General features: G+C 41.4%; 1 protein-coding gene and 2 pseudogenes across 1 annotated transcript; 1 reads left to right on the top strand and 2 right to left on the bottom strand.

The window, feature by feature from the left end:
• The first annotated feature begins 5975 nt into the window (after positions 1-5975).
• LOC149196118 (uncharacterized) lies at positions 5976-8197 on the top strand (annotated as a pseudogene).
• A 5197-nt stretch (positions 8198-13394) lies between these two features.
• Positions 13395-16617, bottom strand: LOC149196117 (uncharacterized; annotated as a pseudogene).
• Positions 16618-19100: 2483 nt separating this feature from the next.
• LOC149196116 (methyltransferase FGSG_00040-like) lies at positions 19101-20657 on the bottom strand. Its single transcript, XM_089408174.1, has one exon. The coding sequence runs from the start codon at positions 20655-20657 to the stop codon at positions 19101-19103; it is 1557 nt and encodes a 518-aa protein (XP_089264300.1).
• Positions 20658-26783: the final 6126 nt, after the last annotated feature.

The following is a 26783-nucleotide window of genomic DNA, read 5'->3' as shown; positions in this document are numbered from 1 at the left end:
GCATTATATTCAATCTGTCACACCCCTACACCTGCGGTAGTCTTTCAACCGCTTATAGCGAGGTGTGGCACCACTGAACACTTTCTTTTCACCAATACTAATGTTCATGGACTACGCCTAATTCACTTTTCCTTAGTTTGTGTTTCGCAACCAAGTAATATTATGTTTAGCCTTTATACTAATGAACACCCATACTCATTCATTATCATCAGCAATTATAAAAGAGAACAACAATTGCACAGTATAAAGGGAGAGGCAACTCCCTGAACAATGAGTCTGCCCGATAATATATTAAGAATATCAGTTTACAATACACAAGTATGTCTTGGCAAGACCAAGTCCCATACTTAGCCAATTTTACATCAATACAATCTTCGTGCACACCTTGCACGATGGGCAGGTGCTCACCCGAGCCACCAAGACGCCCTCGTCAAGTCCCGACACAAATCTGCACTTCAATCGTTCACCCGAGCACACCTTGCCCATGCCTTCACCCACTAACCAAGTGCCTTTCCAAAGTGCGGTTTTTCCAAGAGAGCGCACGAGCTATGCGCTTGCCTCTCTTTATTTCTGCGCACTTAAGCATTCCTCCAATTTGAGCGAAGAGATGTCGAAGTGATTTGCTTGAGTTTGAACACTCAACTCACAAGTACATATACCCATCGTGGGGTGTGGGTGGGCTGCCTAGCCGACCGCCCACACACCCCTCTACACACAACGTTTGGGCGTATTACAAGTCGGCCACACCCCCATCAAAGGTCGGCCACCCTACCACCAAAAACGCTCCAAGGCATGGGTATAAACCATCACATAACATTTCACCAAGTCTGCACTATCGTTGCTTTTCCGTGTGTGCTCGCCCACTCGTCGCACCGTGCGCCCACCCGTTCACCGCGCCCGCGCTCGTGTGCGCTCACCCGTGTCGTGCACCCGCGCGCCTACCCGTTCACCGCGCCCGCGCCCGTGCCCAACCGCGTTTACTCCAACCACGCGCCGGCCCGCGCGCCCGCATGCCCGCGCTCTCGCCCGTCATGCGGCCTGGCTCGCCCGCGCCCGGCTAAACTCGAGGACCTTACATCCTCCTCCACCTGAAATCGTTGTCGTCCTCGACAACATACCATCTCGGTAGTCATCCACCAAGATCATCACTATCCATGATGTCAACTCCTCCACATAAGGCAAACATCCCTGCAACATATGTAGAACTCTATCTCCATCATGTCTCCAACTTAGTGACCAACTGCCACCAAGCTAACCATACCAAGGTATACACCTCAACAGTATGTCATATATCAGATATCATCTCGATCCATGATCATCGACCCTTCCTGCCACAATCTCCACTGCAACATCCCGTGTCGACCTCATCATGTGTCATCCCTCTATGTAGTCTCTCATTAGAACACACCTATGTATGTTCCTGTCAAGTGTAAAACTGATAGCCACATCTCTCTACACATTGGTACCCCTCATGACTCGAACTAGTCGGGTGATCAGTCCAACCATACGTCCAAATCACAAGAATGCACATCCTTATGCCACCACAAGTCTTTCCCTGACTTCTGCTACATCTCGGACTCATCAAGAATCTACCTCAATCCCATGCTCAGGTCCATGGAAACTCCATCTCATTTGCAACATGTTCAAGCCATGGTCTTGTTGCACAAGAGTGTACAACCTCTCCACTAGCTCATACATCTCCATGTCATAACAACATCTGCACAACATCCTTTGCTTCAGCACTCTCCATAGAATGTTCATGAATGAAACCTCTACACATGCTCCTGCATAATGTCCCTGCATCAACTGTCATGCTCCACATCTCCAACCTGATGTCCATGACTCTAGTTGTCCATGATGTCCAACTCATGTAGACTCCATCCCAACATTTAGCCATCTGCATCCAAGTTTGCAATCCGTCATAAAGAAGCCTCCTCCCAAGGCCCCTTGTTAAGTTGGTGTAGCCCCTCCCAAACAAGGTCCCTACACCAACCCTTCTCCAAGGTTGTCTATAGAGAAAGGAGGGCCAAGAAGTTTCCTCCCTGACTCTCATCCACCCATGTGTCAGATTGATGTTGTGTCCTCAAGTATCTATGCACAGCCTCAATCTCTTCACATGTACATCCAAGCTCACCTAGCTTGTCCTTTGTCAACTGAAAGTCATATACGCCCATAGCATACCTGCAAAAGTCCACTATGCCAGCAGGATCTCTACCTCCATAATCCTCATCAACCACTGCCTCTGAAGTAGTACTCAGACTCCCTTCATTTGCAACTCCATTGTGAAGATCATCAGTAGAAGATGCTCCCATCAAGTGTCTCCATGTTCGTGAGGTTGCCTTCTCACCTTCTTCATCCTTCTTCTCGGCTCTTGCAACGAAGTCAACCGACTTCCTTTCTTTCGTTGTTTGAGTCACACTCCCAAGTCCTCTTTGCTCCACATCCTCATGCTTCACATTCGGATCTTTGGGATACAAAACCATAGAAGTCATCCTTGGCCTATACCCCAAGCAACTCCTTCTATTCATCGGTACCATCATGGTTTTCCCCTCAGTTGTGATCAAGAGAATGTCCCGGTCCACCATTGGTATGGCTTGTGCAAGCTCCATAAAGTCTAGCCCCAACACCATAGAATGATCATCCATGTCTACAACCCTCAAGTCCAACTTTCCAAACCACGATCCTACTTTCACCTGAGTGTCCTTCAACACACCATCAACAGCTCTTATGGTAGAGTTGACTGCTTTGAAAGCACTCCATTCCCTCTCCATCTTTGCTTTCTTCCCAAAAGACTTTGCTGCCTTCCTGCTTAAGAAGCTATGAGTAGCCCCTGTATCCACCAAAGCTTCAAATCTCTCGCCCTTCACGGTTACCTGCACAAAACTTAGCTTCAAGGAATCACCTTCCTTTGTTGGCTTTGTCTTGCGCCTCACATCAGCAACCTTCTTCAAGAATTCGGCCTCAGAAGTGTCAATCGGCTCATGCTCCATCTTGACATTCCTCCTAAGGTACTTCACCTCCTTGCTTGGCTCTTCTAAGTAACTTGATCCTGGTCCATCTTGACTTCCCTCAAGCTTGTCCTCCATCGCATCTTGCTCAAGTGCACCAACCAAGTGTCCACTGACCAAGTTCATAGAACTAAACTTCCAAATGTCCTCTGGATAGTCTCGGTAGTGAGTTCCCAACTTGTCAATGTAGTCGAGCTCTTCCTGCTCAATCACAACAACCTTCTTACCAAGAAGCTTCTTCTTTATCTCTTCCTCAACTTGCTTGATTTCGACTTCCACCCTGGCACTTTCTTTCCTCAACCGGGCTCTTTCATCAAAAAGCTCTTGAAGATCAAGACCATTCTGTTGGATCTCCTCATCAAGTTCCTTGAGTTCAACATCTGTCGTACTTCTACATTGGCTCTTGAGTTCTTCAAGTTCCGTTCTTAGTTCCGAATAGCTCTCCCGAATCTTCATGTTCTCAGCCTTCATCGAAACCCAGTCAGAACTCCATCGACTCATCTGTTCCAACACTTTGTACCGCAAGGCTTTAACTGCATCATGGTTAGACTCACCTATCGTAGGTTCATCCACCATCTCTGCCTTTTCAGCCTTTTCCATGTTCTCCAAGTACCCTGCAACCATGAACCAGCTCTTGTTCCACTTGTATGTGAAACAGCTTCCTTCACCTGCAAGCACCTGTCATCAATTGTTAAGCTTCTTCAACACTGAACCAGCTTCAATGCTTCAACACCCGAACCTGTTCAACAAGCTCTGATACCACCTGTCATGCCCCTACACCTGCGATAGTCTTTCAACCACTTATAGCAAGGTGCAGCACCACTGAACACTTTCTTTTCACCAATATTAATGTTCATGGACTACACCTAATTCACTTTTCCTTACTTAGTTTGTGTTTTGCAACCAAGTAATATTATGTTTAGCCTTTATACTAATGAACACCCATACTCATTCATTATCATCAGCAATTATAAAAGAGAACAACAATTGCACAGTATAAAGGGAGGGGCAACTCCCTGAACAATGAGTCTGCCCGATAATATATTAAGAATATCAGTTTACAATACACAAGTATGTCTTAGCAAGACCAAGTCCCATACTTAGCCAATTTTACATCAATACAATCTTCGTGCACACCTTGCACGATGGGCGGGTGCTCACCCGAGCCACCAAGACGCCCTCATCAAGTCCCGACACAAATCTGCAGTTCAACCGTTCACCCGGGCACACCTTGCCCACGCCTTCACCCACTAACCAAGTGCCTTTCCAAAGTGCGGTTTTTCCAAGAGAGCGCACGAGCTATGCGCTTGCCTCTCTTTATTTCTGCGCACTTAAGCACTCCTCCAATTTGAGCGAAGAGATGTCGAAGTGATTTGCTTGAGTTTGAACGCTCAACTCACAAGTACATATACCCATCGTGGGGTGTGGGTGGGCTGCCCAACCAACCGCCCACACACCCCTCTACACACAACGTTTGGGCGTATTACAAGTCGGCCACACCCCCATCAAAGGTCGGCCACCCTACCACCGAAAACGCTCCAAGGCATGGGTATAAACCATCGCATAACATTTCACCAAGTCTGCACTATCGTCGCATATCGTCGCTTTTCCGTGTGTGCTCGCTCGCTCGTCGCATCGTGCGCCCGCCCGTTCATCGTGCCCTCGCCCGTGTGCGCTCACCCGTGTCATGCACCCGCGCGCCCACGCCCGTGCCCAACCGCGTTTACTCCAACCACGCGCCCGCTCGCTTGTGCGCCCGCGCGCCCGCGTGCCCGCGCTCTTGCCCGTCGTGCAGCCCGGCTCGCCCGCGCCCAACCGCGCCCGCTCGCCCAACCGCGCCCGGCTAAACTCGAGGACCTTACACAATCTCTCTACTGCGCATTCCCTTTTAACAAAAAAAATACCTTGATGTATTTACGCTGCTGCGTATTACATTCATTCAACCTGCTGTAAAATTCCTCTTTCATTCGCTGCGGCGAGTTTCACTTTTCATTTTCATTGCAATTTCAACCAACAGAAATTATCCACGTGCTGCTGCGTGCTTCAGTTCGCAGTGTTGCGCCCCTTTTTCATTTCATATGAAAACAACAACAATAAACTTTGTTTTACTTTTACCCTAAAATGAACAACTCCCGTGCATTAAAAAACATTAAAGACTTTACCAACATATACTGACAGAAGTACATTTCCTTAGTTACTTCGGTATGGAGATAAATGAATTTCTGGAACAAATGTACAATCTGCGAATTGCAATGTACGTTGCATTAAAACATAAACATGCTCCCGCTATCTTAACCATTGATCTGCGCTCAAAAATCGGACGGTTGTGGTGAATATCGCAAGCCCTTTCTTACCGACCTTTACCTTCTGGGGAATGGTGGTTTTGGAAAGTCAACTGTGGACACGCGTGCGCTGATCGATGTGATCGCTGCCTCCCCAAGAAATACCACTCCTGCGTGAAAGGTGGTGCGGGGAAGTGTACTAGTGGTTTTCAAAACTACGCTGCGGTCGCTGTCGCTGCACGACAGTTGAAATTAATATTTGGAGTAGTCTACCTAGGCGGTAGAATGGCCCTTTTTCCGGCACCGGCCGGAAAATCGTCCGGCTCCGGCTACCGGAAATCTCTCCCTCCTCCGCCACCATCTCTCAGCTCCACCACCCTCTTTCTCCGCCACCTTCCTTGACCGCCCTGACAAAAAAACAGGATGCAGTTAGAGCGCCTGACATCCCTGACCGATCGGGGATGAGCTGGAATTCACGTGGGGAGTAGAATCGCCGATTCGAAATGGTCACTCACAATTCTGGCATGAACGAAATTATAGCGGGCTGCAGAAGCTTTCAAATGCCGATTAAGGCTGGGAACAGGGGAATTCAGTAGTTTTTTGAGTTGGGTTTTCGAATTTTTTGTTACAGGATCGATCAATATCTGGGTGTATATTCAGTGTGTATGTAACAGAGAAAAGATCAATGCGTTGTGGAAAGTTATCGGTGGAAGGCGAAGCAGAAGAAATCGCTGTCTCGCCAAAGGCCTGTTCCCGGCAAAGGCATGGGAAAAGGTCGAACCCTTATTCTTCGAGAGGGCTTGACAAGTTCAAGAGTGTCTATGCCGAGCTCTCTGCCAGAAGAGAATATATTGCCAGAAAGACTGGTGCGCCAGAGGCCCTAGTGAGGTTCGCTTATTCAAAGAACGGATGGATCCCGGTTGTGGTGAGAGGCAGAGGGGTAATTGGGAAGAAAAGCAGTGGTGCGGGTGCTGCTGGGGTTTCGATCCTGGGACCTGCTGTGAACAATAATGGACAGAAGGGCGGGGAATTGAGGAAAAAAGATGCAGGAAATCAGATTAATGGCTTGTCTTTGAGTACTTCGATTTCTGTGTTCGATCCGAGCAGCCATAGCTCGATCATGCCATGGTCTCGGATTTTCAAGACTACGGCTTTTGGGGTTTTGGGTTTGAGTGCGATATGGGTTAAAAAATCGTCCTTTCCTGCGGCCGCGGCTATGGCCTTGGTCATGGCAGTCGGCAGTATGATGTGCATGAAGAAATATATTTTGTCTGGGGTTTCATGGTTCGCAACGTTTTTCAGAAACCCTAGAAACCCTAAAGCTAGTCAGAATGGAGGGCGCGTCGAGGCAGTTGCAGAACAAAAAGACATTGATAAATTCAGCAGAAGAATCCCAAGACTAGTCCTTGCTATCAGTGCGCCTAGCAGCCCTGCGAGAGCTCATGTTCAGCGAACCCTGATCTCCGTTACAGCTTCTCCTAGGGTTGTGAAGCCGAACATCAGCAATCATGAGCACAAGAGTCTTCATCATCAATCTAAAGTTAAAAAATTCAGAAGGTATGTGTCCATGGATAGTCGGCCCGCCAGACCCACGAGAGAGTATAGCTTCTATAGGAGGACCAGACTGGCCATGACTCACAATACCAGAGTGGATGTAGCTGCTATGATCACCACGCTGCTTTGTTTGGTTTTCCTCAGCCGGCTCTGTGCAATTTTCTTCACATGTTCCTGTTGGTATCTGCTGCCAATGTTGGGAAAACATTTGAATAAGGAGAAGTGATAATACCGGGACTGTGGATCTTCATACCAGTGAGAACGGGAAGAAAGCGATCAGGGATGGATTAGTGCAGGGGAAGGATAATTGATAAGATAAGTTACGTTATGTGATGGGGTTTAACATTTAGAAGGGGCATTGATTACAATAGAAACAGTAATAAATGGTGGATCTTGAGACTCGAAGAAACCATGGTTCCCTTGTTTTGTTGGAGTAGATCTTCATGGGCAAATACAGGTCCATGGTTCCAGAATTGATTGCAGCGGCCTCGACAGTGTGGATATTAGATTGGCCTGGGTACAGGAAGGTCAATGTGAATACAGTGCTGTTGAGGAAGGTTGGATCAGCCTGAGTACAGGGAGGTCAATGTGAATACATTCTTGTGGAGGAGGCATAATTGACAAGGTTAGTTGTGGGAACTATTTTCCCCTCTGTGCAATTTTCTTCACGCCAGAGATCAATATTCAGATGCCCGGACATACTTCAGGCAGTCTGAGCCTACTACTTACATCAATGCTCCACTGGTTGGCGCCCTTGCATTTTTCCGTGGTCATCCTTCCTAGCCAGTATGTGAAAATTAATGTGCACCAAATTCCTCTCACAGAATTGAATAGTCTACCTAGGCTGTAGAATGGCCCTTTTTCCTCATTTTCCGAAGAAGTTAGATAAAAGTGTCATAGTGCACAATGAAGCAGTGTCAAGTTAGTGGTTCAGGTCATTAATTGACAAGAGGAGGGATCATCTACAGCACAAATGACATGAGGAAGGCATCAAAAGCATGGACAACACCATGATTTCTTATGTAAAGGAGACAAATGTGTTGGTTGGTATGGACAGGATGTAACCTCTGCTCACTATTTTTCTGAAGGCATATGAGGTTGGTTGTGCTTGTGTGATGCATTACCCTTCTGGTTACTTGCTTATGGTGGCCAGCAACTCTTTTCTATGTTCTGGTCTAGTTTCAAGACTTCACTGATTTGAGTGCTATGAAAACCAAGGCCAGTTCTCGACAATGGAGCACCCCACTCATCAAAACAGTTCTAAGCATATCCAGTTCTGTTTCTAGTGGTTCAATTTGTTGGCTTTGAGATGCCAAGACAATGCTCTGTACATGAATGGCTACAATCAGCCTCTGTAGGTGATGTACACTTGTGAGGGAACTTTGGACGCTGAGTTTTTGTACTCAAGAAAGACTCATAATTATGATGTGGATTTAATGTATTATGTGGGAGCATTGAAGATACCAATATCAATAAATCTGTCGTTTTAACATTTTAGGAAACGTTTTAATGGGTAGTTGTATGTCCTGTCAGGGAGTAATCTAGAAAGTTCCTTGTAAGTAATCTGGAAAGTTTCTTGCAATGTACCCAACATAGAGGCATGGAGTGTATAAAAGGAAGCTAGATGCAAAGTAACAGATGGGAGATTGGGTGAGACAAGATGCTCCTCATGGGAAAAGTTTATCCTTTGTATTTGTTGCAGGGACAGTTGGTTAATGAATTATTTGTCTTTGTTATTCTCCCTAAATCTGTGTTGTCTCATCTGAATACATTTTTGGTTTGCTAGCAACTTTTCGTCTGTGGTTTTATTACATAATATAATCTAGTTTATCTCTGAGTGTTTATTTTGGAACACTTGGTCATCATCTTCATGATCCTTCATGCAACAACTTATATCAGGAAAACCATCACTTACCTATTAAACACAAATAATGTTCATATAAAAGTTTAACAGTGATATAGAACCAAAACAGATCGCCAAATTCTAAAGTGCATTCATTGACCTTCAGGCATGTGACAATACAAACAAAAATTGGCATGCCATCAATTAACTTGAAGGACAGAGCTTCACATGCAAACAAAGATTGTTGAAAAGCTAAGTTGCACAAAATGTGGAAATGTGTACAAGTTTCTGAAAAAAGGAAATAGAAGATCTGAGATGTGAAGAGAAATGACACACTTCAATTTTATGCATCTGATACACCATAGGCATCAACTTCAAATAATATCAAACAAAAAGTGCAAGGTATAGCACTTGCAAAGAATGTTAGGTAAATGTCTAGGGCCTATATATCAACAAATGAAACAAGACTTTGTAGAATCAACACATGCGGAATCAAAATGGTACATGGAAATATAGTGTGTACCTAGTGCATCTCATACAACCGCAGGCCTCATCTTTAAGGTCAAAAACTAAAAGATATTGAAACTAGTGCAAAGTGAATATCAAGGACCTGTGTATCAACAAACTCAACTAGATTTGACACTAATACATGCAAAAATTCAAAACAAAAATGATACAAAAAATATGTATCACATATACCACTCCTTTGGTGTTTAACCTAACAGAGCAAGTGCCACTATGGGATCAAGACCCTCATGAAGCAAGTCAATAAACTCAAGAGGAACAAGAAAATCAGACTGGAGAACAAGCTTGAGAAATCGAAGTTGGAAACCAACAACTCAATCAACAAATAAAACATTTATGAAATGACACCTCCAAGCCACCCTTAAGGAATGGAAAACCTCCATAAAGAGAAGGCTGCTATCAAAGATAAGCAACCTAATATATTTTGAAGAAAAAAATTGGAAAAATGAGGTAGCAACCCATCACCAATTCCTACATAAACAAGTTGATGAGCATTAACCCTGGGTCCAAGTGGTAGAGTGAAGAAGGCTCCCCCAATTGTGGAGACTGTGGTACAAAACAAGTTTGCATTAAAGAGGTTGTGACAGGCTAAGGAATGGGAAACCTCCATAATGAGGAGGTTGATGTCAAATATAGGCAGCCTAAGTTATTTCATAGTAGGAAAATTGGAAAAATGAGGCAGTGGCCCGTCAACAATTCATACATAAACAAGTTGATGACCTTAAATCCTGGGTCCAAATGGTAGAGTTGAAGAAGGTTCCCCTGATTGTGTAGGTTGTTGTGTAAGCCAAGTATACAAAAGAGTGGATCCAATGTGCTAAGTAATTGAATCTTAAGAGTCTATGACCTTCCCTCTCTTTTTTCAAATCCTCTGTAGATTTTCTTTCATCCATGACATCATTGATTTGAAACATCAACCTAGAAAGGGGTTGAATAGAAATAGACTCTACCCACATGAGTTGGTTCTCCTCGTCAGAGGGAAATTCCAAGAAGAAACCTGCTTCACTACCCAAAATATTTTTCTGGATGTTAATCTTACAATATTGCAAGTAGAAGAATTCAGATTAGCCAAAGAATGGTTAGTAACAAATAGGAAAGAAGACAATACTTGTGACCTTAGGTAGGACTCTCCTTTTGCATGCTGGGATTGCTAAATGAAGGTCTTATCAGGTCAATTTGGGTGGGGGGAGGAAGGAATTTTATCTACATTGGTTGTTGGATCTATAATGGTTCTATATGGTCCTCTCTAGACACTTTTTACGATATGATTTCTTTGTAGGACCTTATTTTCTCACTTAACACATGAGGGAAAAAGGATCAAACTGGACTAATAAGTTCTACATGTAGTGCTAACTCTGAGTGACTTGATGTTTGCCAAAAATAAATCACCAACAGGCTGTAAACAAATTCTTCTCAAAACACCCATGCCCACTGATCTTGCTATCTAATATGCTAAAAATAAACTTGGGAATAAAGTGTTGTCTACTATTTTAGATCCTTAAACAAGCCCAAAAGACACTAAGACATACCCTATGCAAGACTGTAGTGTGAAAGTGATGGGATTATTGCTGCACAATTATCATGTAAACGTTGTCACCATAAATTTTCTCTTCCACAATAACGTTGTTGTTCAACAATCATAAGTCCCAAACCTTCTCTAGATCACTTCTCCTTCACAAATATAGCCAATGTCACGTTAAAACCATGGAAAAACCGATGAAACAACATCCTCAATGCACAAATCCTTTGGAAGGGTTATAAGTGAGCTGCATTCCATTTCCATGTTGATTTGACTTTGTTGCAGGCTTGTTCCAAGGGTTTGCCATTAGATTTCATTGATTATTGCAGGGTTCTGACCCATTGAATGCTCATAAATTTGTCTAGACTCCTATAGGCTAACTGTGGGTGATTGCAGGTCTAGCATTCACTTGGGCAAAGGTTTTCTGCTTTTATTTTGACTTTGGGAACTCATTGATACATCAATCTTGGTCTCTAGTCCTGTCTGAAAGGCCTAGGACCCTCTCTAACCCTGGATGCAAGGAGTTTGAGGGCTGATCTATATCCTTTTGTCACATTAGGGCTAACATAATTGTGGTTCCAGGTCTGTGTTGCCTTGAGGAGGGATCACAATATTCATTTATGGTCTAAACATTAATTTTGAGGGCTCACATTGATATAACAGTCATCAAGGGAAGGCCTCGCATTCCCACCTTTGTTGACTGCCACAATAACCAGTTCTGAAGCAATACATTACAGTGACCTTAATCATCAAAATTGACACCTAATAATAAACCCAAAAACATTAAAAAATTAAAATAACCCATAATAATTGCAAGATAAATCACAAGTGTTTTGCCTATTATCTTACGCATGTTTTATGACTGATTTGATTGTTACAGGACTGATATCATTGTTGCAGAAGCCTGAAATGAACTTACAGTGGTTTGATCTCTCTTCACAAAGGCATCCTTGCATTGTTCTTAGCTCTAAATTTGGTTATTACACATCTTGTGAATGATCTTGAGAGCTGATTTCATCACAATAATAAGTAGATACAGTGGACTAATATTGGTATATCTTAGGGTCTGGTGCATTTATTAGTCCTACATTGGTTTTCTCATACATTATTGTGGCAGTCGAAAGCATAACAGATTGGTAATTGCATTAATCGTGATATTGTCAAGGTATCAAGGGTAGGCTTCTGTCTCTTAGCTAGCTACTATCCTATTTCATTTTTTGTTGTTCTCTTATCATTACATAGTCATAAATTGCATTTCGTGATTAGAATTCACATTAAGCTCTTGCTGCATTTTCCTCAATTAAAATCACTGTTAATCACATCTCAAAGTACTCATATCATGGTGCTTGCATAAGTTTGAAATTTCTCTTGTTTACAATTGACATCTCCATAAGTGGAAGAGAATCATAATAAAGCTCACCTAATCACCTTGGCATCATTTCCAATGCTGCTTCATTGAGTGACTTTGAAATACTTGTTTAATTGATAATATTGGTTGCAAGTGGTTTGGTGTTGGAACATAATTGTGAGCTCAGTGAAACAATTTAATCTGCGTCTTGCAGTTCTCATATCGTCTTGCATCATCTCATTTAGCATTCTACTGAAAACTGTGGGCTTCTAATCTTGTTGCATTTACAATTATCCACTATTGCTCTTGTACTTGGTCACATTGCTGAAATATTGTCATATCATTGAAGTACAAGCTTTATTCATTTTGCAAGCAATATTTCATATCTCTCATATTTGATATCATGCCATCTCATCGTACTAACTTTTCCATTGCAGCAGTTACCTAACTTGTGACTTGGCATTCTACTTGCAACTGTTTCTAATTTGTAATTTGAGCAATGTTATGAAGGAACTGGTCTCTTTGTTCAATCTTAAGTGACTCATAAATAATCTAATCGAATATATCTCACATTGCTCATTAATCAAACTTGTCACCTAATTTTAATCAAGTTACTGAGATAGGTAGTTGCATGTCCTAGAACTTGTTGCACAAATTTCTACAGTAGCACTAGTTAGATGCATTTGTATGAGATGCACTAGGTACACACTATATTTCCATGTACCATTTTGATTCCGCATGTGTTGATTCTACAAAGTCTTGTTTCATTTGTTGATATATAGGCCCTAGACATTTACCTAACATTCTTTGCAAGTGCTATACCTTGCACTTTTTGTTTGATATTATTATAAGTTGATGCCTATGGTGTATCAGATACATAAAATTGAAGTGTGTCATTTCTCTTCACATCTCAGATCTTCTATTTCCTTTTTTCAGAAACTTGTACACATTTCCACATTTTGTGCAACTTAGCTTTTCAACAATCTTTGTTTGCATGTGAAGCTCTGTCCTTCAAGTTAATTGATGGCATGCCAATTTTTGTTTGTATTGTCACATGCCTGAAGGTCAATGAATGCACTTTAGAATTTGGCGATCTGTTTTGGTTCTATATCACTGTTAAACTTTTATATGAACATTATTTGTGTTTAATAGGTAAGTGATGGTTTTCCTGATATAAGTTGTTGCATGAAGGATCATGAAGATGATGACCAAGTGTTCCAAAATAAACAATCGGAGATAAACTAGATTATATTATGTAATAAAACCACAGACGAAAAGTTGCTAGCAAACCAAAAATGTATTCAGATGAGACAACACAGATTTAGGGAGAATAACAAAGACAAATAATTCATTAACCAACTGTCCCTGCAACAAATACAAAGGATAAACTTTGCCCATGAGGAGCATCTTGTCTCACCCAATCTCCCATCTGTTACTTTGCATCTAGCTTCCTTTTATACACTCCATGCCTCTATGTTGGGTACATTGCAAGAAACTTTCCAAATTACTTACAAGGAACTTTCTAGATTACTCCCTGACAGGACATACAACTACCCATTAAAACGTTTCCTAAAATGTTAAAACAACAGATTTATTGATATCGGTATCTTCAATGCTCCCCCATAATACATTAAATCCACAGCATAATTATGAGTCTTTCTTGAGTACAAAAACTCAGCGTCCAAAGTTCCCTCACAAGTGGACATCACCTACAGAGGCTGATTGTAGCCATTCATGTACAGAGCATTGTCTTGGCATCTCAAAGCCAACAAATTGAACCACTAGAAACAGAACTGGATATGCTTAGAACTGTTTTGATGAGTGGGGTGCTCCATTGTCTAGAACTGGCCTTGGTTTTCATAGCACTCAAATCAGTGAAGTCTTGAAACTAGACCAGAACATAGAAAAGAGTTGCTGGCCACCGTAAGCAAGTAACCAGAAGGGTAATGCATCACACAAGCACAACCAACCTCATATGCCTTCAGAAAAATAGTGAGCAGAGGTTACATCCTGTCCATACCAACCAACACATTTGTCTCCTTTACATAAGAAATCATGGTGTTGTCCATGCTTTTGATGCCTTCCTCATGTCATTTGTGTTGTAGATGATCCCTCCTCTTGTCAATTAATGACCTGAACCACTAACTTGACACTGCTTCATTGTGCACTATGACACTTTTATCTAACTTCTTCGGAAAATGAGGAAAAAGGGCCATTCTACAGCCTAGGTAGACTATTCAATTCTGTGAGAGGAATTTGGTGCACATTAATTTTCACATACTGGCTAGGAAGGATGACCACGGAAAAATGCAAGGGCGCCAACCAGTGGAGCATTGATGTAAGTAGTAGGCTCAGACTGCCTGAAGTATGTCCGGGCATATGAATATTGATCTCTGGCGTGAAGAAAATTGCACAGAGGGGAAAATAGTTCCCACAACTAACCTTGTCAATTATGCCTCCTCCACAGGAATGTATTCACATTGACCTCCCTGTACTCAGGCTGATCCAACCTTCCTCAACAGCACTGTATTCACATTGACCTTCCTGTACCCAGGCCAATCTAATATCCACACTGTCGAGGCCGCTGCAATCAATTCTGGAACCATGGACCTGTATTTGCCCATGAAGATCTACTCCAGCAAAACAAGGGAACCATGGTTTCTTCGAGTCTCAAGATCCACCATTTATTACTGTTTCTATTGTAATCAATGCCCCTTCTAAATGTTAAACCCCATCACATAACGTAACTTATCTTATCAATTATCCTTCCCCTGCACTAATCCATCCCTGATCGCTTTCTTCCCGTTCTCACTGGTATGAAGATCCACAGTCCCGGTATTATCACTTCTCCTTATTCAAATGTTTTCCCAACATTGGCAGCAGATACCAACAGGAACATGTGAAGAAAATTGCAGAGAGCCGGCCGAGGAAAACCAAACAAAGCAGCGTGGTGATCATAGCAGCTACATCCACTCTGGTATTGTGAGTCATGGCCGGTCTGGTCCTCCTGTAGAAGCTATACTCTCTCGTGGGTCTGGCGGGCCGACTATCCATGGACACATACCTTCTGAATTTTTTAACTTTAGATTGATGATGAAGACTCTTGTGCTCATGATTGCTGATGTTCGGCTTCACAACCCTAGGAGAAGCTGTAACGGAGATCAGGGTTCGCTGAACATGAGCTCTCGCAGGGCTGCTAGGCGCACTGATAGCAAGGACTAGTCTTGGGATTCTTCTGCTGAATTTATCAATGTCTTTTTGTTCTGCAACTGCCTCGACGCGCCCTCCATTCTGACTAGCTTTAGGGTTTCTAGGGTTTCTGAAAAACGTTGCGAACCATGAAACCCCAGACAAAATATATTTCTTCATGCACATCTTACTGCCGACTGCCATGACCAAGGCCATAGCCGCGGCCGCAGGAAAGGACGATTTTTTAACCCATATCGCACTCAAACCAAAACCCCAAAAGCCGTAGTCTTGAAAATCCGAGACCATGGCATGATCGAGCTATGGCTGCTCGGATCGAACACAGAAATCGAAGTACTCTCAGACAAGCCATTAATCTGATTTCCTGCATCTTTTTTCCTCAATTCCCCGCCCTTCTGTCCATTATTGTTCACAGCAGGTCCCAGGATCGAAACCCCAGCAGCACCCGCACCACTGCTTTTCTTCCCAATTACCCCTCTGCCTCTCACCACAACCGGGATCCATCCGTTCTTTGAATAAGCGAACCTCACCAGGGCCTCTGGCGCACCAGTCTTTCTGGCAATATATTCTCTTCTGGCAGAGAGCTCGGCATAGACACTCTTGAACTTGTCAAGCCCTCTCGAAGAATAAGGGTTCGACCTTTTCCCATGCCTTTGCCGGGAACAGGCCTTTGGCGAGACAGCGATTTCTTCTGCTTCGCCTTCCACCGATAACTTTCCACAACGCATTGATCTTTTCTCTGTTACATACACACTGAATATACACCCAGATATTGATCGATCCTGTAACAAAAAATTCGAAAACCCAACTCAAAAAACTACTGAATTCCCTTGTTCCCAGCCTTAATCGGCATCTGAAAGCTTCTGCAGCCCGCTATAATTTCGTTCATGCCAGAATTGGGAGTGACCATTTCGAATCGGCGATTCTACTCCCCGCGTGAATTCCAGCTCATCCCCAATCGGTCAGGGATGTCAGGCGCTCTAACTGCATCCTGTTTTTTTGTCAGGGCGGTCATGGAAGGTGGCGGAGAAAGAGGGTGGTGGAGCTGAGAGATGGTGGCGGAGGAGGGAGAGATTTCCGGTAGCCGGAGCCGGACGATTTTCCGGCCGGTGCCGGAAAAAGGGCCATTCTACCGCCTAGGTATAAGGGCCATTCTACCGCCTAGGTAGACTACTCCTTAATATTTGAAGGAACACCCTGAAACTAATAAGAGGTTCATATCACAGTGATCAAAGGATAGCATTTTGGCAAAGCGACGATGGAACACGTCATGTACACTACAGACAGGGACAGAGCCGCAATAGCCATGGGTTAGAGAAAAGCATGGAAACTAAACCCTAACGCGATATCAGGAACTCTCGACTATCGATGGCATTGTACGAGTAAAACCAAAATATCTTTCTCACCTTAGGATGATGTTGGCGTCCCTGGGGATTGATACATTAATATGCCTATGCCGAAAACAGCCGCACTCTCGACTATCGATGGGCAGTGTATGAGTAAAACCAAAATATCTACCTTATGATGGTGTTAGCGTCCCTGGGGATTGATACATTAAGCCTATGCCGAAAACGCCAGCACTCTTGACTATCGACGGCATTGTATGAGTAAAACCAAAATATCTTTCTCACCTTGTGATGATGTTGGCGTCCCTGGGGATTGATACATTAACATGCCTATATATGCCTATAACGCCCGCACTATATATTATAGGGGCGAAACTTCGTATCCAGAATTTGGATATCGTAAATTGCAAAACTAAGCAGCAAGCGATCAAAATTTGAGATGGAACCATCGTGAGTGACAGTATGGCCAAATCTTTGAAACCCTAAATAGGTTCGAGATTCGGAAATGAATAATCTTAAATCTAGATTTAAACATGAGTGACTTTAACCCTAGATGGATACAGTATGAACGATTTGTTAGCGGACTAATATATATGGGTCATAAATTGCAATGAAGGGGTTTATCCCTTTGATTTATTTCTTTAGAAATTTTAGAGTGCAATTTAAAAAAGAAAATTCATGTCCTAGATGGATACAGTATGGACGATTTGTTAGCGGACTAATCTATATGGGTCATAAATTGAAATGAAAGGGTTTATCCCTTTAATTTATTTCTTTAGAAATTTTAGAGTGCAAATTAAATGAGAAAATTCACACGAGTAGGGAGAGGAGAATCGGAAAATCAACATTATCCTAGTTTGGACTGAAATCAAAAGTAACAAGAAGTCACGACTCGTTTGATACTCGATGCAGTCTACTATTCATAAAGCAAACAGATATCTCAGCACCCATGTCCACTCTTAGTCCGTATAATTGACCAAAATCCTTATAAAAATCCTTTGAGACAACACTTGAAAATAAAGTAATTTATAAAAGTGATTGATAAATGTTAACGGAATGATAATTCATTTATGATAAGGATATGCCATGAAAGAAAAAGAAAAACACGAAACATACTCCAAATTGGGCGATAAACGCAAAACATACTCCAAAAAGGGACGAAGTAAAAAAGCAGCCCACAAAAATACTGTGGAAATATCAGTACTAGCACCTTTCATATCGCTCAAAAAGAACACAAATTTCATCTGAGGACATTGTTGAGGCATTTTTCTTCAAGATTCATATCATAATAACACAGTAAAGAAAAACAATGCAGGCGGAAAATACGAGTACCAGAACCTTTTATATTGCTCAAAAAAAAAAAAAAAAAAATCATCTGAGAAGACATTGTTGAGGCATTAATCTTCGAGATCCATATCAAAATAACACAGTACAGCAGAGCAATGCAGGCCAGATAAACAATCCTCCTGGTTTGGATTCAAATATTCTCTTAAACTCATACAAGCAAAGCATAACAACATCTAATTTGTTTCTAACTGCTGCAAAGAAATTAACCCTCCAAAATGACATGCTGCCCTACATCTTTAAAGAAAACGATTTTTTGAACAAAATCTGACTAACTATTTCCAACTTCAAAGAAATTAACCCCCCAAAATGGCACACCTGCCTTATGTCTTCCACATTGAATAATATCAGATCATGTAATGTCTGTTGAACTGTTACTAGAACATCTGGCAGTTTGAAGCCTGACACACAAGTTCCTTGAAAACATGTTCACTATGTCGACCAAACACTCTGATGCATGCCTCCCTCGCTTGTTCTGATAGATATCTTGTACTATATGCTTGATTTTCATCCCTCATCCAACGGTTAACATCTTTTAAATGTTTGGCTGCCATTATCAGAGTTCGAATGTCCCTCGGCACAGTGCTTTGAATGGTTTCCATGATTTCCATTCCGGAAGAAACGCAGTCCTCCAACGTTGTCGGTTTTCAACTCAGAACTCCTAATAATCTCTTCCACCTTTAGGAAAAGCTCTGCACTTTTATCGCATGCTCGAAGATCAGCGTCGAAACAATGATGCAATTGAAGAGAAATTGCTGCATTGATTTCCTCCATTGCTTTGTCAACCAATTTTCCAAATTATCTGGTTATGGGCTCTAGAAGTGGCCTCAGAGATTGTTCCAATCTGCATCTGTTGCACTTGCATTTGAAACCCCAACACTCGCACTTAACTTGGCGCTGCGGCAAGGGGACAAGAGTATCGAAGTAAGAAATGTTTATCTCTTCTCCTTTATGGATGGGCTTGAACGCGTGAATAAACATTGCACTTCCCATTTCCAGACGGGTTGAATTCGGCAAACAGGAATGGTTAATGAAAGACTGCAGTAACCAGAGACCCCTAAAACAACTATGGTCTGAGTGGGGCAGTCCCGGTTCGTAAGCGCCACAGAATGAGTTTTGACTTATCACATCCCGTATACGATTAACGTCCACTTCAAAATTTTCTTTTTCAGTCCCGGTTCATAAGCGCCACAGAATGAGTTTTGACTTATCACATCCCGTATACGATTAACGTCCACTTCAAAATTTTCTTTTTCCTTTCCACGGGACATTTCGTCGTCCGGTCTAAATAGATCAATAGCCGGAGCATGCAAGCTGTCCGTCGGAGAAGAAACATCTAAACTATAAAGTTGCTGGAGCAATCTATGGGATTTTCTAGCAGCGCAGACGACTACCGAGACAAGTTCTTCTTGAGAGGCCGTAAGAATTTTGCCGAACGTAGGTAAAGCACTTTGCCCATCCTCATAGACAACTGCGACGGCGTTGCTTACCAGCAAAAGCTGCCCGGTTGCAATTTCTTGTGTGGCATAAAGTCCTCGGCCGCGGCCGTCTTTGGTCGTGTGGATGTCCACAGGGCCGACGAAATCAACGACCTCCGGAGGAGAAGAGCACCGTCCAAGCAGGTAAGCGGAGATGTCATACTTTCCATTCCGGCTCTGTGCATACAAAGTCTTCGCCTGACATAAAATATCTTTCATTTGCCTGTTCCCGGTGCTTACTCTGTCTGCTTTCTCCAAAAATTCACATGCTGCCGCATAGTGCCTCAACCCGAGCAGAGCGCGTCCTTTCCGATAGAGCGATTTCAGATGGTTGGGATTGATCCCAAGGGCTTCATCGGAATCCTCAAGGGCCCGCTTGAATTGTTTCAGCTGCAGCCACGTCTCTGCCCGGTTGGAAAATGCGTGCAGAAGATTGGTACTGATATTCTTATTGTCATTCCACAAAACCCTCTCCTTGAGCTGAAGGTGAGAGGCGTCGATGCATTTTGTATAGATCTCAGCGGCTGCGTCCCATCCTTTTTCTTTGAAGCACATGTTGCCCCTTTTCCTCACCTCCTCCACATTCACACCCAACAGCTTCTCCTCAGTCACTAGCTTGTGGATGTTGGCAGGGTTGTCCACGAAAATAAGAATGCTACCGTCAGCGGCTTGTATAAAGTAGGGCTCCTTGACGGCCACTCTGGCTCCCCTTGGATAAAATTTCTTTACATCCGCAATCTGAGAGGGAGCCGTGTAGTGGATTGCCAGCATGACCGCGCGACCTTTATCGTCCTCAAGCAAGGTCACTATCATGCTTCTTCTAAGCGCCTCCACGCACAACGTTCCATACACCACCCGGCCATGGTGGACTTCTCCAACCTGCAACTCCATGAAGGAAATAGAACTCAATTGTTGCAGGGGAATAGTAGAAGCTGAGCCCCCGCAGCTGCTGGTCTCTATGAAATGGAAGCGTAATGTGCCTCCTCCTTCGTCGGCCTCTAGCACGTGGGCGAAATGGTCTAAATCGTGGAGTTGGAGGAGCCCTCGCTTGTCAAATCTTTCCGAGGCTAACCTCGCAAGCGAGACCGTCAGGTCACCCAGCGTGTCCACCAGCAATTTCTCCGCCACCAGGTTCTCTACCATCAGGTGATTCTTCAAACTTCGCCGCTTCAGTCGTCTTCTTCGGATACTTATCCGCGCCATTGGTACCAAACTTCCCTTCACCACCACCCCCTTCTTTTCTTTAAGAAGAAAACACGTAAACAGTCTGGGAAGGGCCGGAATTTGATAGCAGGTTTTTTCTCAACGCGCAAGTTACAGGTAAAGGCAAGGATTATGGATCCACTTTCATCTTATGTTGCTCGGATTCATATAACTACTTATTTTATAATGAAGATAAGGCGGTGGCAGTCTGACGGTCATATGGATATGAAGGCTGCATACTGGCGTGCGATAACAATTTTCCACGTATCTATATCCACATTAAGTAGGTATGTCCACGCGTAACATTCGAAAGATGGCAGAGACATGTGTAATGATTGAAATTTTAATTTTGGACCGCCGTTCTATTTTCACATCCTTTCATTAATTACAAATTTCATTTAGTTCATCTTATATCTTCCAAAAGGTTTATGCGATCCATTGTTTTTTTATTTTTATTAAAATTAATTTATAAACTAATATTATCGGAAAGAATTGAGTTTTTTAAAATTCATCACGAATAGTTGAATTTAAATAAAAAATAAAAAAATAAAAAATTGAAGACATGATCAAAGGAGGTGGCAGCCAAAGGAGCTGAGGTGAGGCGCTGATGTGGAAATTGACCTTGAATAAGTCGGTGCGATAATAATTTCCCATTCAATATACGCATGGATCACATCTACATTAAGAAGCTATGTCCACATATTGCATCTACATTAATTAGATCCAAGTAGGTTCGCACTAAGTTCACCAGAGGTTGATTAGTGAAGACAAACGAAGAGACACAGCAAGGCCAAGACAGCAGCATAGCACGTGAAGCGTGCGGCGCTGTAGCAAGCTTTGTGAAAGACCCTGCTAAAAATTGGTATCAAAGCCAATAACGTCTGGTTCGTCGGGTAAGTACTTATCTTTTCCATCACTCTATATAAAATGGATCCAATTAGAAAGTTTGTTTCATACTGTGATATTGAAGAGCAAGAATCCTCTGAAAATCCCCTTCGGGATATGTTCCCTATTGCATCTAGTAAGGTTTTAAATTTTGCTGAAGTTGAATATGAAGAAAGCCAACCCTCTGCTAGATGGCAGCTACCTTCAATTAATGCTTCAGAAGTCTATGCAGATCTATCTGCCTTCCATTTAATTGCCGCTACTAGGATAAGTATAAAGGAATCTATCAGTGAGATTCAGGAAAATTCTGACTGTGTACAATCTATTCCTTTACTTAACCCCAAACAATTACAGGCTGAGGCTAAGCGTCTAAAAATCCAGTACCTTCATTTGGGTTGTATCAGAATTGGAATACATGCATTAACACATCAGGGTTTGAATACTTTTGTGTTAGCTACTGTCTGAGATCTTACACATAACAAATATACAAATTCATTAATAGGAGGGATAGTTGCACCTCTTTCAAATGGTCCAGTTTATTTTGATTGCTATCCAAAATTTTCAATTTATGTCTTTGATGAAACTATTAAGAGCATTCTCCAGCTCCAAATCCAGACAACTGGATTTGATATGAATAAGAAAAGACATAATATAGCAATCCAAACCAGAGGTTGCTTCAGGCACACAAATACCCTGTATCCTGCTGTTATGCATGCCCCCAGTAAAGATTCTAAAGCTAGTGTTGTGGTGTTAACACACTCTAGAAATCAAAAAATAGAACACCAAACAATCAGATGGGAAGATTTGACATTCCCTTAACACTGGGTGGTTTCAAACCCCAGGCCTCCATCAGTCAAGAAAATTACTTCTGCAGATATCAGAGAAGAGTCCTCCTCTGTCATCTTATCTTTTCCCCGTAGATCTACTATAAAAAAAAACAGGATAGATCAAATGTGTAGGAGTTCACCATTATACAGAAATCCTGAACTTGTTAACACTGCTTGCACAAGTTCTCTTGTAAATACTTGCAAACATATTTCATTGTTTGAATTAGCCCATATGGTAAATTTTTCTTCCCTAGAAGTTAAATGCCCAGGGTGCCAGTATCCTGTTATTTTAAGCCATCTTGCAGATTTGGTAATCCATGAGAATCATCATCCTAGCACTGGTGAAGCCCCACCTACAACTTTTGTCAATCCATGTCCTAATCCTAAGTGCTCAGAAATTCCATTTCCTCATGAGTCAGAGCATGTTTTGTTGATGCATGAAATTCCTATTTTGGAAAATGAAGATCCCAGATTAACTCAAATGTTTTCAGTAATGAGACCAGCTAAACCAAGATATGGTCTTGATTATCTTGAGCAAGCTAATGACCTTATACCAAATTGCCGATTTGGTTCTGTTCCGGATGATTGCAAAAAACCAACAGTCATGGAGATGCACAAATTCTCCACTTTAATGGATGGATGTTTGAAAAATAGAGTCCCTGCCAAATGGATGAAAGCCATGTTGAATTGGGATCTTTTTACAAATCCTAAAGCAGAAGAATTTGGTTTCAGTGATTCTATGTTTGAGAAAATAAAATTGTCTCAAGAATGGAAAAAACACATGCATTGTACTAACACATGGATCTCATTCTATGTCTGTTTAGAAAGGAGAAAGCAACAAATGATTTTAATGACTGATGCATCCACTTCATCTCAACATTCTTGGATAGCACTAGATGGCCTTAAAGTTGAAACACCTACAACTTTTCCTCCATACAAAGGCATAGTGCTTGGAGAAGGACAAAATTCTGCCAAAGCAATACCATTAGTATTAAAGGATGACAGTGCATCTGGTACTAATGGCAGAATACATAAAACTTCTAAACAGCTGAATTGGACAAACACAACTGTGAAGGGTCTTGAAATGAACATGGCCAAATCCAAAGAGGTCAAAGAACAATTTGATATTGTCCAAGTTTCTTTAAATTCTGTAAATAATTCCTTGAATAATGTTCAAAATTCTACTTTAGTAATTAGAGGATTTGTTAGAGAATCTCTAATGAAGCTAGAAAATGTTGAAGACAAAATGGTAGAACATATAGGTTCTACATCTGGACAAATAAATGAACTGGTACAGAAGATGAATCAATTATCTATATCCAAAACAAAAAAACCAGTTCCTTCTTCTTTTTTACATAAATCAAGTGTCTGTATTCAAGATCCTGTCAAGCTAGTCGACAGGTTTCCTTTTCTATTCCCCAAAGAAATTGCATCCCAAGAACCAGAAAAAGTTGAGACTTCAAGTGAACATATTTCTATAGCAAGTCTATTTAAGGAAGAGGAAAAAGAGCCAGAAGTCATGCCTATATATGAGCCTTTGGAAAGTCAGTATAGCAGGTATTCAGCACCTGATATCTTTAAAAACTCACTTTGGGTTAATTCTAGAGGTTTCTAGAAGGAATTTTGACGTGGATTGTTCGCTCTGAGGTGGTTCATGCATCCCAAAAGAGAAGGAGCTAATCCCTTGATGAGAGGAGCTATCCCTTTGAAGGAGGGCTTTATCCCTTTGAAGGAGGACCTAGTAACCTCCCTCCATTGCACTATAAATACAGGCATTGGGCTGGTTGCTGGGGAGGTTAGAAGCTGAACATTTTTTAGGGTAAATGCTGGTGAAATCAAGACTTCCTAGTTAAGCCTAAAGAGGAGAGATCACATACCTTTTTGGTTTCATTGGGGAGTGAGTGAAACTTGTCAAAGTAGAGGAGACTTCTTGCTGGACCCTGGGAGGAGCTTGTACAGCGTCAAGGCAAAGGTTGTAAGGTTCTTCTTCTTTTGAATCAATACAATCAAACTCATTTTTCTCAACAAGTATCTTATGTTATTTGTTTCATGGACTCCTTGACTTTCATGTTAAATATGTTTTATGCAATTGGCTTTTCAGGTGCTATTTAATTTGTTTGCCTTGTTTGTGTTTGCAGATTCGCAACAAAGGAGCTCATTTGGATCAAAGAAGCGAGGGCATCCACAAGCTTGCGTTGGACCTAAGGTAGGCCCTAAAAACACTTGTTTGCTATTGTTTATCAAAGCATATTTAGAGAAAGATAGTGTCTAGTTGGTTTGCTTGTCATTAGGTCTTCTTTAGATTCTAGGAAGGTCTATCTTGTCCGCAAGATCGACTTATTCCGTGTGACAATATTTAACATTTTTTTTACTTATGGTTTACTTTTCTTAGCCATGTCTACTTGTAATTATTTACTTATGATTGTGGTTAACTATGTTTAACCATGTTTAACTATGATTGGACATAGATGACCATAAATAACCATGTTTGATTATACTTGAGAATGTTAAACCCTAGATGACTATGGTTGGAAATGATAGATGCAAGATCATTAGAGTTTCTAAACCATCAAGCCTTTGGAGGACAAAGTTCCAAAGAGAGGTCTTGACATTTTGAGAAAAAATCATATTCTTCTATGTAAATATTATTTTGAGTTGATTTATTCTAGGAAATATAAATAAGTTATGAGTCTAGAAGTTGTTTGGATAGGTAAAATTCCGTTGATAAATTAAAAGCAAACTTGCCTTACAAAGCATGACAGATTCAAGGGATAGATTGAGTGATTTTAGGATTTAGAAAAATATGAGGTATGGAGTGATTTCTGGGTTATTTACGGAGTGATTTTAGGATTTTGGAAAATATGTTATGTTTCTAGATTCTATTTATTGTAAGACTACAGGCAATAAAAAAAGAGAGTAAGTGTGAGGAAAAGAGGATGGCCAAATGAATGTGAAATTAGGCCATAGTTACAGATAACAAGAGAAAATTCTGAATTAGATTGTATGTGCAAAGTTTTGATGAATGAAAGTAAATGGAAGCATCCTTATGCTTATAATTGTCTATGTGCGTGTGTGTGAATGAAGAATCCAACATCTGTGTGTAATATGGAATTAAGTAGGGTTTCAGTTTTGTGCAAATACTGAAGGTAATGATAGATTTATCTGTAAAATTTTCATATGAATGATATTATTCCTATGCTAAGGGCGAGATATAATATAAATTAGTCACATGAATGATATTATTTTTGTGTTAAAGTAGATATATAATATCAAATGAAATGATGAGAGAAAAAAATGTGCTAGAATAATTACTCTCTTATGTGAGAGAAGGAAAATGATAGGGGTGAGATTTTGCTAAGGAAAAATTCGATAGAATCTACAATTATATGATTCTTCATATTATGGTTTCAAAAGTCGGAAGGGACATGAAAGAAGTCTCTAGAAGTCTGTGTAAACTTAGAGTGAATCCATGAAATCATTGTGTGGTGAGAAGATGAAAGGTTGAAACCCTCGTGGAATTTGTGAAAAGATCGTAGATGTATGAAAATCATGGGAAAACAAGCCATCACTCAATTTGAGTGTTCAATGTCATGTTAAGCATCAAACATTGGTGTTCATTAATGGGATTGGTAAGTGTTTGAGAAATATTTGAACTATTAAAGAAAATATGGTTCAAGACTTAACTTAGTGTCTAAAAAGGGGAATGGTGATTCAAAGTGATTCAATGTTTCATTTGTTGACATTGGGAAAGACTCATAGCCAATAAAAACTACATCCAAAAATTGCATGAGCATCCCTTGGAGCTATGCATTGAAGTTATTACTAAACTCAACAATAATTTGAAGTACATAGATGTGTATAAGGTAATCACCGAATTGGAGAGGATTAATGGAAGAGATAGCTATAATTGTCACCATTGAGTTTCCTTATCAGATGTGTATACATGAAGAGAGAGACAAAGTGCTTTGAGATATGCTGTAAACGTAAGCTACAAGGAAGTCATGCATTGTGCATTGAAGCTAAGGACAAAGGATGATTTAGGGACTTGTACAGTAGCATGCAATAGTGTGAGACTCATGAATATCTATTGATAAGAAGAAGTGAATATTTAATCCATATGATTGTGTGAAAGGAGAAGTTGAAGACATGGGAAGATTAGGATTTTCTTATATTAAGTGGTATCAAAGCAGGTTAAGCTCTTGGAGAAAGAACATTGATGTTCTTTAAAGTTACAGAAACAAGTTATTTCTACTTTGGGAGTAAAAAAAGAATTATTTAGCAAACGAAGGACAATGATTTATGCGAAAGGAAATCACAAAAAGAGAAAGAAAAAATACAACAAGAGAAGTTGGGTAGAATTGTAGTGAAGTAAAGTAGTGAAGATCAAATATAGTCTAATAATGAATATCTATGT

This window comes from Pinus tabuliformis, chromosome 2_2 (assembly GCF_031772625.1).
Source record: "Pinus tabuliformis cultivar Carrire ecotype Pingquan chromosome 2_2, CPIR1, whole genome shotgun sequence".
NCBI lineage: Eukaryota > Viridiplantae > Streptophyta > Pinopsida > Pinales > Pinaceae > Pinus > Pinus tabuliformis.
This window is presented reverse-complemented; position numbering and strand designations above follow the sequence as displayed.